This window comes from Pristiophorus japonicus, chromosome 14, assembly GCF_044704955.1.
Source record: "Pristiophorus japonicus isolate sPriJap1 chromosome 14, sPriJap1.hap1, whole genome shotgun sequence".
In the NCBI taxonomy this organism is placed as follows: Eukaryota; Metazoa; Chordata; class Chondrichthyes; family Pristiophoridae; genus Pristiophorus; species Pristiophorus japonicus.
Window position 1 is genome coordinate 133132108 of NC_091990.1, and position 17250 is coordinate 133149357.

Here is a 17250-nt window from a genome sequence, read left to right on the forward strand (position 1 = left end):
AACTATTGAATTGTTGTAAAACCCCATCTGGTTCACTAATGTCCTTCAGGGAAAGAAATCTGCTGTCCTTAACCAGTAACCCGTTACCAGTAAGCTACCATTGTCCTAAGGTATGATTCTGTGAGTATGTCTGTCAGGCTGTTGCATGACTAGTCTGTGTGACAGCGCTGCCAGTTTTGGCACAAGTCTCCAGATGTTGGTGAGGAGAACTTTGCACGGTTGACTGGGCCGTTGTCATGTCCAAAGTCAGTGCTGGGGTCGATGCCGGGCAGTCCATCCGGTTTTATTATTCTTACTGTTTTTCGTAGCGGTTTGTTACAACTGAATGGCTTGCTCGGCCATTTCAGAGGGCAGTTAAGCATCAACCACATTGCTGTGGGTCTGGAATCACATATCGGCCAGACCAGGTAAGGACGGTAGATTTCCTTCCCTGAAGGACATTAGTGAACCAGATGGGTTTTTAACGACAATCCAATAGTTTCATGGTCAACATTACTGGTAGTAGCTTTTTTATTCCATAATTATTTAATTAACTGAATATCAATTCCCCAGCTGCCATGGTGGGATTTGAACTCATGTCTCTGGATCATTAGTCTAGGCATCTAATTACTAGTCCAGTAACGTTACCAGTAAGCTACCATTGTCAAAAATCCATTGTTAACATTGTTAAAATCTGAATTATTAAAAGTTAGGTTGAGGTTAACATTTTACCAGATGTAGTTTCACTTTTGGGTACAATTGTGTTGCTGTGCTTGTGACTTCACTCTACCATGGCGCCTCACTCTCACAGCCTCTTGTCTCTGCTGCTCCTCTTCCTATTCCATTATTCTGATGATCAGGGGTATACCCATTGGATAGGCCATTTAGTCCTGCTGAATATTGTGTAATGCAGGTCCCAGTAAGAAAACAAAATTGTGAAGAAACTCGCTATCAAATTCCAGAAATCTCAATTACTCCACTATAAGGGGACTTCGGGCTTAAATTTTGGGCCATAAATCTATCCCAGCGCAATTTTCGTGTAAATTCAGGAAATTTACGTGAGCTGGTCTTTCGCATGGTGGTGGAGCTAAATGAGTGGCAGATAGTTTTGGCAGACATTCCCGTCTAGCGATGCTTCAGCGTAAAACTGGCATAAATCAGTTGTGCGGCAATTTTCTCAGTAGTAAATGAGCTGTAGTCACTGAAATGTTCCAGGAAATTGAAGGCTATGGTTTCAAATTCTAACACTTTGTGGATAATCAGTCTGAAAACACGTTGCCATGTTTCGATGCGTGATGTAACAAATGGGAGCCCATTGTTGTCTGCAATGTAAAGCTGGAAGTTTTTTCATGCAGCCGACTGCTTCTGAAATCTCAATGACTTCAACCCCCCTAAAGCAAAACCTTGTTATGCTGACTACCAGCTATACTAGTGAGTGTTCTGTGTATTCACGACTCCTGAAGGAGTGAGAAAACCCTGAGGTGAGCTGCCGGTGTGTGAATACCCAATCTTCCAATGTTACTGTTTCTCCAATGGATATCTGATAGTTGAATGAGAGATAAAGAATAAGAGTCAGCTGAAAAGGGGAAAACACACCTGAATCAAATTTAGAAGCGGAAGAAACAAGACTATTATGTTTTTTTGCTATGGCTCGATAACTTGAAATAATTAAATACTTTGGTAAAGCGCTCTGATTAGAACTCAGTAGAATTGCTGAACTGACTGTATATTATTCTGAAAACCAATCTCAATTTATCTCAGCAACAATTCTCTGCTCCTAAGTCACTATACATGAAAGGATGTTTTTCTTCACTGATTTAGGGGCATCGACATTTTAATCCTTGCTAGCATCTTCCACAAATATCTGAGCCCTGGTCGCAGTGGCAAATGCAGTAGCTCAGATGTTTAAGCGTTTGAATGCTTTTGAAGATATTTTTTAATAAAGTAGTTAGTAATAATCTCATAAATATGAATATCTATTGCTGCTGGACTTAAAATGATGCTGGTATTGATACAGTTCTTAACTGGTCCTTAATTAGTTTTTTCTCCTATGCTTTTCTTACAATAGGATTGGTGAAGCTTGGAGTCCACTGTGTAACGTGTCAAAAGGTCGCAATAAAGATTGTCAACAGGGAGAAGCTCAGTGAGTCGGTGCTAATGAAGGTAATGGCCTAATGGGAAAGCTTCAATAAAATTCTCCACTTTAAGGCTACCCCTTAACAAAATTAATTTCATTCATTATATTAAACAAATAGATTGCCATAACCCATACTGTACCTGCATATTAATCAGTAATAGTTGTTGCAGAGACACAATGGAATGAAAAACTGTATTAGACTTGTTGTTGAAAACGGATACATTGTAAACTTGGACCCAGTGGGTATAGTGCAATAAACTGAATTTGATTATGAAGTGTTTTTGCGTTTTGCTGATGCTAAGTTTTATATCCAGTGCTTCATGCTTTCTATTAGTGCACAGCTTTCTATTCCCTATGTATAATGTATATTGGGAAATTTACACAGGGCAAAATATTTGCAGAAGGGAGCTTGGGGACAAATTCGCATCATTTAGTTTTTACGCCGAGCATGTGCATGCCGGTAGAACTTTTGACAGGAGAAAGTGTGCGAGAGGTTTATTTTAATGACAAATGGGCTGACACAAAATTTGTGAAATTAAAGCCCATGTGAAAACAACCTAGATAGTTTTGGGGGAGCTCTAAGGAGCTAATTAAATCAAGGGAGTTCAGATAACACCATAAACTACATAAGCAGTTTTGACTGCCAGTAGAACGCGAGATATTGAATGTCTGCTTTATAAATCTTTATTGCCTCTCCCTCAGTGTTGTACATAATATTAGGACATTATCAGTGCTTACATTATAAGGTACTGTGCTTGCTATTGTCCCATTCGGGCTGTGCCACATGACCGAATTCTGTATCCACTGTTCTTCAGTGAATTTCTCTTATCATATTTCACAGCTAGAACAAAATGAAAGGAGGCGCGCACTTTAGAACATATTCCACAGTAATGTTGAATAATAATCTGGCAGCAAAGGGAGAAGTTTCAAATTAACTTTATTCAGGCTTTACCAGCTGTCTGGGATAGATTAAGGTAGGGTGCAGTAATGTAACAAGAATGGTCTAATTGGTTATGATAATATTTGACCTGAATGATAAGCCTTATCATGTGACTAATGCTGCAGTATAATCCCTTGACATTCATTGAGCCATAGAAATTTACAGCACAGAAGGAGGCCACTTAGCTTGTCACACCTGTGCTGGTGCTAGCTCTTTAATTGGAGCTATCTACTCCAATCCCATTTTCTGCCTCTTTCCCCAAGAGGCACTTCAAAGGTTTATATTCCAATAGCATAAATTCATGGCCCTGTTGCTGCAAAATCACACGTACAAGCATTTTAGGTCAGCTAATTATCAATTTACTACCAATTTTATACAGTTAAAGGGCTGTGTCCTTGTGACAGCATTAAATAGTAATGGTAATTTAATTTTAAAATGACCACATTACAGTTCAAATAACTTTTATAATCAATATTAGCAAATGTACAATTGATTCTATGATTCGGTTGTGTGATTTGAGCGTACTGTGAAGGAACATGTTGATTTATATCCTTCTGCATAACAACCAGTATTTTTTGATAAATGTGTACTGAAAGCTGAATTTCTTCACATTGAGCTGTGCTTTGTTGTTTTCCTCCTGCTCTTGAACTCTTATTTAAATAAATTTTTCATATGCTAATGCACAGAAAATTCCTCTGCACGGCCTCTGATGCGTACATCCTTATATGGAACATACTTCATGACAAGGCATTAAATATGGACGTTATCCCACTAGTTATGGGAACTTAATAACTCAAGTGAATGAGGGGGACAAATTCTGAATCTAATTTTCTGCTGTTATATATTTGGTTTGTACCACGGAAATGATTTAAAATGCCTTTCACTTTCAGTTTGGCTTATTATAAAGATAAAAGGTGCTTTAATATTTTGTGTGTTTGTGGGGTTTAAACTTAGAAATTCTGAGCATATATAGCCTGAGCATTGATTAATTTTATCTTGCCATTGTATTTCACCACCTCTTCCAGGTCCTGATATGGAACAAAATGCATAGAAAATCACCATCATGTGAACTATAAAACCAGCTGCTTGAAACAAATCTGTAGTGGGGGTCAAAACAGCATTCCTGTGAGGAATATGTCTCTGTGAAGCACATTAGGATTTTATTTTACATTAAAGGTGCTATATAAATGCAAGTTTTTGTTTTAGATTATAATCCTTATTTTGGACATTAGAAATTTCAGTTACTGAGAAAAAAATGGTAGCCAAAAATGTTTTATTGATTCAATTCAATACCTTCTTTCTTTTATTGGTCGGTTCTGCTGACTGATCATTTAGGATTGGTCACAATTTAATAAATCCTTAGTAGTTTCTCATTGGTAGTTCCCTAGCCACTTTCACGTTTTTGATTCTGATGTTCCCTTTCTTAAACTCCTTAAACACAGCACACCTGCTCCAGTGATGCCAAACTTCAGGACCCTGAACCTAATTCTGCCAAACCACTGGGCTATCTTCCAGTGTTACTAAAGCCATGCTGCTAAGTACCACGGCTCTCCTTTTCCCAGTACTGCTAAATATCAGACAGCCTACATCCAGCCTGTTATATCTTGCACATCATTTTTACAGCATCCAGAAGTTGCAGAGAGAGAAATTGAGATTAGCTGCAAATCTCCAACATTTGGAGCTGTGACTATAGGAAATCATATCCAGTTCGGATACCAGAATAAACTATGCAAATAAGTGACTGTTGAATAATGCGCTCGAACTATTATGATTGGAAGTAATGCGCCAAAAATCTGATAAAGTGTCAAAGCATGAGTTCTGCCACAAAAATATGCTCTATCATGTTACCCTTTACTCTATTACTTTGAAATTAAATACATTTAAAATAAAATAACACACCTTATTGATGTGATAAAAACTAAAACAGAGGCATCTCAGTGAGTTATAAGCCGGTAGTCCAATTTGGGGTTCAGTGATGAAATATTCTGCTGGTTTGATGCCCTCACAGTTAATTATATTATCCAAATCCCTCAATTACATTAGTATCTTATACTTCATTGTCAGCGATCCAATGTGCTCTTTTTATTTTGCCCTCTAATTTTAGTTCCTTCCTGTTAATTAGGACCTCTCTTACTTCAGTCAGGATTTGTTTTCTGGGGTCTGTATGTAATTTTTCATGTGCTTAGTATAATTACCTCCAATAAGAAGAGGCTAATCTGTAGCTGGACTTATCTTCAACTCTCTACGATCAGCGAACATCACCAGCAGGTTGCCGGATCGGTTGGGCTGTCCTTAGTTTTAATGGTATGTCCTCTTAGTACAGTTCCCAGTAGAAACTTTCTTACAATTGATGTTGGATAGATTGGAGGTTTTCTGCTAGTGTTGATTGTACACACCTATCAAGCTGAATACATACTTTTTAAAATCTAGTGGAACAGTTGAACAAATGTGCATTTATACCACAAGTATAGCATCCTTTCAAAGTAAACCCGAAGTCAGGCCCCAACCTGACTCTTCACAAAATAGAGTGAGGTGGTGGTCTTGTTTTGCTTTGGTTTGACACCACGTGGAGTGTAAATTCAATATGGTGCAAACCCAGTTTACAAAGTGCTTAGAAGATCCGCTTTGTAAAAGCTCCAAATTGATTTAAACATTTGAAGAGTGGGGAGTCTCCCCTTCCTGCTTTCTTAAAAAAAAATGATCTGGCGGAAAAGAGCCTTGCCTATGTCTCCATTCAGAGATGTGCACAGTTCTCTTCTGAGTCAGACTATTAAGGTTCAAGCGAGCTAGAAGCCAGACAATGTAAATGTGGTTGTGCCTGCCTGGAACCTGAAATGCAGTGTAAATTCACCCCTACAAAAACACACTGATTAGAATTGCAAAGGTGAAAAGCATGAAGGAGCTGAATTACTGTTCCTGATTAAAATTACACAACAATTGGATCTCTCCAGCTTGATGATTGTATCTCAACAAGAGTTAATTCAGCTTCAAGAAAGAAAGAAAGACTTACATTTTTATATAGCACCTTGCATGAGTACTGGACGTCTCAAAGCGCTTTACAGCCAACAAAGTACTTTTTAGAGTGTAGTTACTGTTGCAATGTGGAAACACGGCAGCCAGTTTGCGCACAGCAAGCTCCCACAACCAGCATTGTGATAATGACCAGATAATCTGTTTTAGTGATGTTGATTGAGAGATAAATGTTGGCCAGGACACCAGGGATAACTCCTTTGCTCTTCTTCGAAAATGTGCCAGGGGATCTTTTACATCATTCTGAGAGGTTTAACATCTCATCCGAAAGACGGCACCTCCAACAGTGCAGCACTGCACTGGAGTGTCAGCCTAGGTTTATGTGCTCAGAGTGGGACTTGAACCCACAACTTTCTGAGTCAGGCGAGTGTGTTACCCACTGAGCCACAGCTGATGCAGCTTCAGTTAATAATGAAAAAGAGAGAGTCAGTAGAAAGTGCCATTCAATAAAAGAACAGGATCCACTACAATAGGAATTTTAATGCAAGCATGCCCTGGTTTTGTTGTTTGATAACATCAGTCATTTTACTTCACAGTTGATTCACTTTGGTGTTTGATGCATATGCACGATTAAAGTGGAACATACAACAATCATGTAGATTAAGAAGAACTAAATAAAGGTTTGTGTATAGCTTCACCTCTGTGACTTGAAAGAAAGAAAGACTTGGATTTATATAGTGCCTTTCACGACCACTGGACATCTCAAAGCGCTTTACAGACAATGAAGTTATTTTGGAGTGTAGTCACTGTTGTAATGTAGGAGATGCGGCAGCCAATCTGCACACAAGCAAGCTCCCACAAACAGCAATGTGATAATGACCAGATAATCTGTTTTATTGATATGTTGATTGAGGGATAAATATTGGCTAGGACACTGGGGCTAACTCCCCTGCTCTTCTTCGAAATTGTGCCATGGGATCTTTTACGTCGACTTAAGAGAGCAGATGGGGTCTCGGTTTAACGTCTCATCTGAAAGATGGCACATCCGACAATGCAGCGCTCCCTCAGCATTGCACTGGAGTGTCAGCCTAGATTTCTTTTTTGTGCTCAAGTCCCTGGAGTGGAAGGATACTATTGTAAACTGACCATTGTGAACCAGTAGGTAGTAATTTAATAATCTCATTTTGATAACTTCCCCTCCCCAGTGCAATATGTCTCTAATTCTGTGCAAATTTCACTGGTTTAATGTGGCAGCCACGTAATTAGATTTTCATGTCATGACTATTTAAAGTGATTGTGATGTTTCCAATATGGATCTGGGTACGACTTGAGGGAAGGGAATTTTGATGCTCATGGCACTGCCCAACAAAATTAGTGTTTGAAAATGCAGCATTCTGACTGAACATTATATAGCCAGTCTAGAGTTGGATTACCTTCTCAGATACTTCAGTGTATAGTGAGGTATTAACCAATCAGAAACGCAGCCAGGCCTGTGTGAGATTGTCCTCACCAGACATTCCCAACAACCAACTGGGTGTTATCCGATCAATCCCCTTGTTAGCCTCTTGTCGGCAACAGTGAACGGTTCATCACTCCTTGGTTACGTGTTATCCTGTGTAGTGTTTGAGGCAGGGTAGTATCTGCAGAATCCTGTAAGATTCAATAAGGCGTGATATGTTTTCAGGCAGTGTATTCAAAAGAGAAAGATGTAAATTTTATGCTGAGCACATACAACTGGCAAATACGTTACAGTTCCAAATCTATCATACTGCTATAGTCAGCAGGAACGTGTAAAGTCGACATTGGACGGCAGCACTGCACATTTGGAACCACAACTTTTGCTGGGCAATTTCTTGTGCTCAGCAGAAAATGTGATGTTTTCTCTGAATATTTTGTGTCTGACAAAACATTAGAATATGCACATTTTTCCCTTCCTTTTGGAGCTGGGAATAGATATGAACTTGGCTCAATGTTTGCTGGTTTCTATAAGCACCGGATCTTGAATCCACAACCGAGAAGGAGCATCACACAATTAACAGACTTAAAAGGGCAGATGGGGAGAATATGACCGTGAAACAGAACAGTGATTTAAGGTGATTGGCAAAAGAACCAGAGGCGATATGAGGAACAATGTTTTTATGTAGTGAGTGGTTAGGATTTGGAATGAATTGCCTGATAGAGTAGTGGAACAGATTCAATCGTAGCTTCAAAAGGGAATCGGTTTAAATACATGAAAGAGAAAAGAATTGCAGGGTTATGGGGAAAGAGCAAGGGAGTGGGACTAACTGGATTGCTCTTGAAAAGAGCTGGCACCTGACTTGATGGGTCGAATGGCCTCTTTCTGTGCTGTGCTATTCTATGATTCTATGAAAGATTCAAAGGAGTGTTGGAGAGCAAGAATTGGAAAGTATGATCGACTTCAAAGCAATTCACCTGCACAACTTTGGCTGAAAGTTCAGTCCAAGTGTTGATCACTCTGTGGGGGGAAAAAACTTACTGATGCTAATCCTATAGCGACCAGTTTGAACCTGGGTCCCCACCAGAAGATCTCTGCTATTGGCGCTTAAAGGAGCAAAATAGTCTTAAAGACGAAAATGACTTATACAGAGCCCTCTTCCTCAATCAGGAGACATCAGGACCATTGGCACCGCCATCTTGGGTCTACCATCACATTCCACCAAGCGGTACTGAGGGGCAGCGGGGGGGAGGAGAGGAAAATGGGCTGGGATGTAAGGCCTTATCTCCCTATTGGCACGTGTATGCAGCGGGCAGGAAAGAGATGGTCAGCCGTAGCCACAGCCCCAGTGAAGGAGGAAATTCGAGGTGGTGAGAGTAGGCCCCATTTTCCCGCCTGTTCTGCAGCTATCCCACCTGATTAGGCGTGGGGAGGATAGTGGAAACATATTAAGACTCCTAGGTATTCTTCAAATGCATCCTTGACTATTTCAACGCCATTCATGAAGTATGTGTTTTGCCCATTTTTCCTTCATATGCACTATGAGCCAAACATTGTGGTCGGAGACTTCCCCGTGGGCAGATGTTTCCAACTAAATTTTTTTTTACAAAAGTAGCTGGTGGTCCCGGAGGAATGAACACTTCGGCGCCGAGGCCTAGATGCGCAGCCCAGCGCAGAGGCCCACGCATCCCAGGAGCGTAAGCGCTTTCTGGGATCACGTGGGCCTCGACCACCAATCTCATTCATAGTAATGGCAGCTCCGAGCATACTCCTAAAAACAAACATGCACACAAATAAAAAGAACACTTCACTTTTTTTAAAGTAATGGAAAGTAAATTAAATTCAATGATTTATAAAACAATATTTTTTTTAATTTAAAAAAATGTTTCAATAATGTTAATCATAAACTTACCTTCATTAGCAGAGTTTTAAATATAAAAATAAGTAATAACATTTATTTTTTCTATCTTTTAAAACTCTTATGCTGATAAAAGCAGGCCTTACACTTGCTTTAACCAGGCATAAGAGTTTGAAGGACATTCGTTGGGCAAATAGCCCAAATCTCCGCCCGTGAAGGCCCTTCTCCAAGGAGACGTGCAATCTGTCAAAACAGATCACAAGTGCTGGGTGTAGGTGCATGTGCCTCGCGGGGCCTTTTCGGATGCATGCGCACATCATGCGGACCCGGAGAGACTGCAATTTACGGCTCAATATCTTGCGCTTGTCTACATTAAACTTCAGCTGTTATTTGTTCAGTCCAATCACAAACCTTAGAGAATCAACATCAACAAGATATCTTTAATTCTCCATTCCACTCCCACTCTGCTCTCTCCATCCTTGGCGCCTTACACTGTTCCAACGTAAGCTCAACGTAAGCTCGCGGAACCGCATCTCACTTTGCATTTAGGCACTTTGCAGCCTTCTGGACTCAATATCGAGTTCAACAATTTCAGACCATAACCCCTGCCCCTATTTTTTTCCCCCGTGGCAGCTGTTGATGATTCTGTCATCTCCATTTACACCCTATCGAGACTCAACTCTTGTTTCTTAACTTGCCCCATTACCATCTCCTTTTGCCTTGTATCTTCACCCCTTTTGTCTCTTAATCTCTTCTGCAATCCACCCTATCACAGACCTTCCCTTTTTGTTCTTTCATCCCCTCCCCCCTTTCCCCAGCCCTACACTTGCTTAATAACCTGTTACATCTCTAACTTTTTCCAGTTCTGCCGAAAACTCATTGACCTGAAAGGTTAACCCTGTTTCTCTCTCCACAGATGTTGCCTGACCTGCTGAGCATTTCCGGCATTTTCTGTTTTTATTTCAGATTTCCAGCATCCACAGTATTTTGCTTTTGTCAACAAGATATCTGCTGATGTTCCATCAAAGTTACGGTGGGAGAACTCCCGCAGAAATTCTATCCCATTTCACTTGTCTTCTACTAAAATATTGACACGTATCCTTCCCCCAATCAACTTGATATAATTCTTCCCACACTTTTTTGAATGTAGCCCTTTTATAGATCTTTGACATACTTCATGCCCAGATGCTGTTATACTTGATAGTTCTGTGATCTGTCCACAGGGTTGCTGCAACTTCCATCTCCAGGACATTGTCTAGGTCATTTATTAACACCAGGTCCAGATGAGCACTGCCTCTCGTGGTTTCTTTACTCACTGAGTCATGAAGCAGTCATGCGTTACATTTACCAACTCTGGCTTTAAATAACTTGGGTTGGCCAGTTTATATTGGATTGATTGAAGCCTTCCATTAAAATAACTTTCCTGTTCTCACACACCCTTCATGTCTCTTCATTAAACAAAATGTCCTCTTTTTTGTGTTGATTTCACGGTCTGTCATATTAACTTATGGTAAACTTGGATATTTTCACATTTATGATATTTTAAACCAGAGTAGTTCTATATGTAGCTTATCGTCTCGCTCAACTTTATTCACCTCCCAGTTGTCGCTGAAATATATGGCTATAGCACCTCCTTTTCTGTCCCTTCCTTCCTGAGCACCCTATATCATAAAGATATTAAATTAATTTCAATCAGCTAGATTTAGTCACTTTTCTGATCATTCTGCCCTAGTTCTCATCGGTATGATATTCTGTCTCAGCTGTGCAGTGTTCTAAACCTTGAGGAAAATTTACATTTTACCCTGTAGTACAACACCGTTTTGGTCAACTAAACCACAGATTGATTTGGTGATGCAAGCCACAGAGGATTGTGTCCCATGCCACTCAAGGAAATGGCTCTGATGAGAAAATGAGTGTGTCTGTAATTAAAATATATTTTTTGAAAAATTCCAATTTTGAGCAGGGACATGTACATGCAGCACTGCTGTTTTCAGTGCAATAATTCCTTAATGAGTGTGTCCTTAAAAAGACCGATTACCAGAATACCCTCGGATGTTTCTTAGCAGGAGATTTTATTTACAAGCAGAACAGTTTTGTAAGTCCTGTGGTTTTTATTAATCACAGTGTCTGTTATTAGACAGTAGTTTAATCATGGTAGTTTTACCCCCAAACTAATCAGATAGTAGTGGTCTTCTTGCTGTGAAACTTGGTGGAAAATATTTTGTCAATATAACGCCAGATGGTGTCAGCTTGATATCAATATAAACACATCTCTCTTTCAAGATTACCAGGTTGCTTTGGAGGCTGGACAATGAGCTGCTTATGACATAACAGACTAGAGCTTTCTTGTATATTGAAAAGGGAGCTCACACAACAATTGTTAATCTGGCAATCATGCAGCTGTGTGTAATTTCAAATGAATACTGCCTTAAAACCCATCTGTATTTAGGTGCATGCTGTCCGTCATAACAACATGGTGCCACACCCTTCTTTAAATTAATGACTCGATCTTGCATTAAGGGTCCATTTGTTCTGCATGATAAAGTCTACCCCAAACCAAAGGTGGTTGCTGTACCAATTCCATGTTTAGATTCAAGTTCGAGAAATCCAGGACAAGGCAGTCACTGGGGTAGGAGGTGGTTTATGGCCCACTGTTTTACAGTTTGAGTTCTGGCCCCACTTGTGTAGTCAGGGGGGCCACAGAGCCCAAACCACACATTTCCCTATGGGTGTGCAGTGAACAGAACCTAGGCTGCTCTCCTGTATCTCCCAACGACTACCTCAAGAGCAAGACCATTAGACACAAGGAAGCACAGGTTACTTGTCCATTCTTTTCCATGGGAGTGGAAGTGCCTGGAGAGAGAGGTGGCGAAAAAGCAAAAATAATTAAAAGTGGGAGAGGGGAAAAAGATCTAGTTTCAAACCTTTATATAAAAATAGTTGGGCCAGATTTTGCTGGAAAAAAATGACAGTGTCTGAACGATGCATGCTGTTATCAATATGCAAATTAGCCAGGAACTTGTAGCGAGGAAGAGATACCCCGTGAATTGCGAACCGCCACAGGTTGCTGGATAATTTGCGCCGCTCTGGTGTTCGCTTCGCAAAAATGGCATCACGTGCTTAACCGCCCCGTGAAATTCATGACGTTTCTGCATTTGCAAATTAGTTGTCCATTAAATTCGCCACAAAAAGTTAAGTCTAGTAATTCACAAGGTACATAATAAATTTTGGTAGAAAGAATGAGGAGAGACAATATAAGCTAAATGGTACAATTTTAAAGGGGGTGCAAGATCAGAGAGACCTGAGGGTGTTTCTGCACAAATCTTTGAAGGTGGCAGGACAGGTTAACAAAGCAGTTAATAAAGCATGTGGGATCCAGGGCTTTATAAATAGAGGCAAAAAATACATAGGAAGTTATGCTAAATCGATAAAAAAACATTAGTTTGGCCCCAGTTGGAGTATTGTGTCCAATTCTGGGCACCACACTTTAGGAAGGACGTGAAGGCTTTGGAGAGGGTACAGAAAAGATTTACTAAAATGGTTCCAGTGATGAAGGATTACAGATACGTGGATAGACTGGAGAAGCTGGGGTTATTCTCCCTGCAGCAGAGAAGGCTGAGAAGAGATTTGATAGAGGTGTTTAGATAGATAAATAAAGAGAATCTGTTTCCAATGGCTGAAGGGTCGATAACCAGAACGCACAGATTTAAGCTGATTGGCAAAAGAAGTAGAGGCAACATGAGGAAAGACGTTTTTATGTAACGAGTGGTTAGAATTTGGAATGCACTGCTTGATAGGATGGTAGAAGCAGATTCAATAGTAACTTTCAAAAGGGATTTGGATAAATACTTGAAGGAGAAAAATTGCAGGGATATGATGAAAGAGTGGGGAGTGGGACTAACTGGATTGCTCTTCAAAAGAGCATCGATGGGCTGAACGGCCTCCTTCTGGGCTGTACGATCTATGATTTTAAGTACCCTTTTAACAATGTAATTTTTAATGAATGCCAATCAACCTCACTTCCTAGTGCAGAGGCTCATTCCATCAGGTTGTGAATTGTTTTAGGAGATTTTAAAAATGTCAAATTTTCAAGTTTTAATTTTTTTTCTTTTCTGTCTCTCTTTTTTCACTCAATCTTAATCAAATCATTCGTTCCCTCTCTTTCTGCACCCGACTTGACATTGAATGCACTCACTCTAATTCACCCTCATTCTCAGTTCTTCCTCTGTTAATTTCTCAATCCTTAAATTTCATTGGTTAAGGAGATACACTGTTGGTGCAGTCATTCAGCGAGGTCTCAGATAGCCTGTTGTCCTCGCCACACCGTTATCAGCTCGGGCTTCCAGCAACACTGGGCAAAAATGTGTAAAGCCTAAACGAACACAAAAATATCCAACTAATGGAGCACGCTATGAGATACCCCACTCGAGCGGAATCTGACCCATTATCTTCAAGCAGATAAGTTGCTCCTTCTGAAAAGATTAGTGAACTGGCACTTAACCACCTTAACTCAGTTGTACCCCAAAACACTTCTAGCCAAGAGCTCTCTTCGTGTCCCTGGGGTTGTGAATCCAAGTGGCCTGTTACTCAAACTCTTCGGTCACAGTTGTATTGAACTTTACACTGTCTCAGCTGGGCTGCCGGAAGCAGCACGTTTTATAACAATGGATCGGGTTGTACGAGGAGGAGGATTGGAGTTGTCCACTTCAGGAAAACTAACCTGTCTGCCAGCATGTGGAACAGTATTGAGCCTGAGGTTTTGCAGAAATCCTTCGCTGAAATACTCCGAGAGAGGGAAAGAAAGATTGGATTAAGATCGAAAGGAAAAAAAGAGACAGAAAGGAAAAGAAAAAAAAAATCAAACTTGAAAACTCCATGAAAGCTCAGGGAAAAAATAGGGTACATTTTTTCATTTAATTTTCAAATTATTACTGAATCTTAACATACTCTTATAGAAGCATGGTTGCTGCAGGCACTTTTATCTCCCTAGTGAATTTTTGCATTACTCAAGAGCACTCAAATGATGTACTGTATTATGAGAATATGGTTGCAAACCTTAGAGACACAATTGTTTTTATGATGTGGTGGAGCTTTTTGGAGACTTTGAGGAAAGCCCTGCTATTCATTTCATTCTATGCTTTGGAAGAAATTAGCTTGTGTGTATTATTTCTATCAATTTGCTAATTCTCCTATAGCACCTTCTCCCATGCATCATATTCTACAGTCTGCAAGTCAGAGCCCCATTAGAGGAAGCAGTCTGCGTCTTAACAAGCTCCAGCGACCTTTCTTTGGTGCTGTGCTCCTTGCTGTAGTTACCTGTGTCAATATCCACAGACATGTGGAAAATAACTGATGAAGAGATAGCTAGACCTAGCACTTCTGGTCATTAACACATTATGAATAGCTGGACATTCTGGTAGTGACAGTATGTCAGATGTATGCCTGTCTTGCAGAATATAACGGATCATGCCTATCTGTAACCACCAAGACATTAAGACAAATGATTAGCTCACTGGGTAAGGTCAGAAGCAGAGCAGAGGTTTTCTGGTACTGTGGATAGATACACCATGCTTTTGTAGCTGGCTGCCATAAAATATAAAAAATAGGTTTTGACTTGATGTGCAGGTGTCAATTACTCTCACTCGCTGCTGCAGCCTCTGGGCTGATTTTTGACAAACACTGAAACCTTCCATATAATGATTCTTTCATTTTGGAGAACAAAAAGAAAACAGAAGACCTCACACCTCTCGTGAGTTTGAAGGCTTTGGATGGATGAAAATAGATCAGACCAAAGACTTATTTTTAGTCTTGTGTTATTTCACACGGAAATGTATGTAGATAGGGCCTTATCACATCAACGCATCTCAAAGCCCTTCGCAGTGAATTACCTCTTAAATTACGTGTCTTTTGTGTAAGCAAAGAATTAACGTTTTCTAAAACAAAGTATCATAATCCAGTTCATCTTTTGCATTGAGTGTCGACACCCTATCAGTCTATGGGTGTTGTAGATGTTGCTGGGGGCAGAGACCCCAATGTCTGTGTCACACACACTCTTGTACTCCAAATGAGTCTGCATTTTTTAATCATTTCCTTTTCTCAAACTCAGGACTTGGAAGTTGACGTGCAAATCTTTCAAAAAACACATGTTGTTGGAAAATGCAGGACTGGATATGACACTACCTAGAATTGAAACCTCTTGCCAGAAATATTGTGAGAATCTTTTTAATCCTCAACTGTTTGCGCCTGGCAGTAACTTTATCGGCTGTGCAGTTTGATGTGTGTAAAGCAAGAGTCTTCAGGGAACTGAGAATCCTGTGAGACGGGATTACAATAAAGATCAAATTCTTGAAGTTACTTAAGTGGTCAAAGGAATATTGTTTAATTTTTTTTTACCATGCTTTAAAAAATACATGAAAGTTTTGCTATCCACTTTTATAGATTTCTGAACAGACCCTTGGGCTGCCTTCTGGCTCTTTTGATCCTGGGCTTTGATCTGAAGTTCTTAATAATTAGTAAGCCGTAGAATCCCTGTTGTTCTAAAATGATTAAAAAAAATTTGTTGACTATGGTAATCAAGCATTGTTTATTCCCCGCTCCCAATTTTCTTCCCTCCGCTCCCGAAGGCACTTGACTCCGATTCCATGTACCAGCAACCCCTGCCGAACCTTGCATAAGTGTCAGTCCTTCAGCAGTGAGTCTAGACAGTGCATCACAGCCGAGCCCAAACCTGTCCTCACTTGACCTCCACCTATATGTCCTTTCTAGTAGGAATCATTGGACAGTGATTGGGAGTGAGCAGCCAATGCTGAATTTCTATTTAGCGCAGAGACCTTGGGGCCACTTCTATCCTGACGACCACTTTGATGGCATATTTTTAAATTCAGCATGTTAAAATAAATATTTCACATCAATGTCAGGTCTGCAGATCAGTTGACTAATAAAAAAGAGCGGTGTGTTGATTTTAACTCTGGGTGGCGATGTGAGTTAGTACTGCAGAAATTAGGCCCGCGCTATTTAGACTCTCGGACTTCAATAACATGCTGCTGGCGGACTTCCCTCCTGGAGTGAATGGGAAGCAGTTGCTATTCTCCAAACAAATTGGGTGGCTCATGGCTGACTGCTGGCACTCGGGTAAATGTGAGGAAGGGGATTCCAGGAGGGGTGGAAGGCCGGGAAATAGGAGGCCGAAACCTTTCCTGTGGAGCCTGGGGGAACAACTCCTACTCCTCCGAGCCCCACAAAGGGAAGGAAAAAAACGTACCTGTTTGGGTCTTTTCATCTTCCTGGCAGGTTCTGACTCTTATAATTGCAATCAGGGCCTGATGGAAACGTAGAAACATAGAAAATAGGTGCAGGAGTAGACCATTCGGCCCTTCGAGCCTGCACCACCATTCAATAAGATCATGGATGATCATTCCCTGAGTACCCCTTTTCTGCTTTCTCTCCATACCCCTTGATCCCCTTAGTCGCAAGGGCCATGTCTAACTCCCTCTTGAATAGATCCAATGAACTGGCATCAACAACTGTCTACGGCAGGAAATTCCACAGGTTAACAACTCTGAGTGAAGAAGTTTCTTCTCATCTCAGTCCTAAATGGCCTACCCCTTATCCTAAGACTCTGTCCCCTGGTTCTGGACTTCCCCAACATTCTACCCGCATCTAACCTGTCCCGTCCTGTCAGAATCTTATATGTTTCTATGAGATCCCCTCTCATCCTTCTAAACTCCAATGTATAAAGGCCCAGTTGATCCAGTCTCTCCTCATATGTCAGTCCTGCCATCCTGGGAATCAGTCTGGTGAACCTTCGCTGCACTCCCTCAATAGCAAGAACGTCCTTCCTCAGATTAGGAGACCAAAACTGAACACAATATTCCAGGTGAGGCCTCACCAAGGCCGTTTACAACTGCAGT

General features: G+C 40.6%; 1 protein-coding gene across 2 annotated transcripts in view; it reads left to right on the forward strand.

Moving 5' to 3' along the window:
• The first annotated feature begins 2086 nt into the window (after positions 1-2086).
• brsk2b (BR serine/threonine kinase 2b) overlaps positions 2087-17250 on the forward strand; it is a 927534-nt gene continuing 912370 nt past the window's right edge. For both annotated transcript variants that reach the window (XM_070899634.1, XM_070899633.1), the window contains exon 1: positions 2087-2142. In XM_070899634.1, coding sequence (XP_070755735.1) covers positions 2137-2142 — 6 coding nt within the window. In that variant the 5' untranslated portion in view covers positions 2087-2136. The remainder of the gene's footprint in view (positions 2143-17250) is intronic.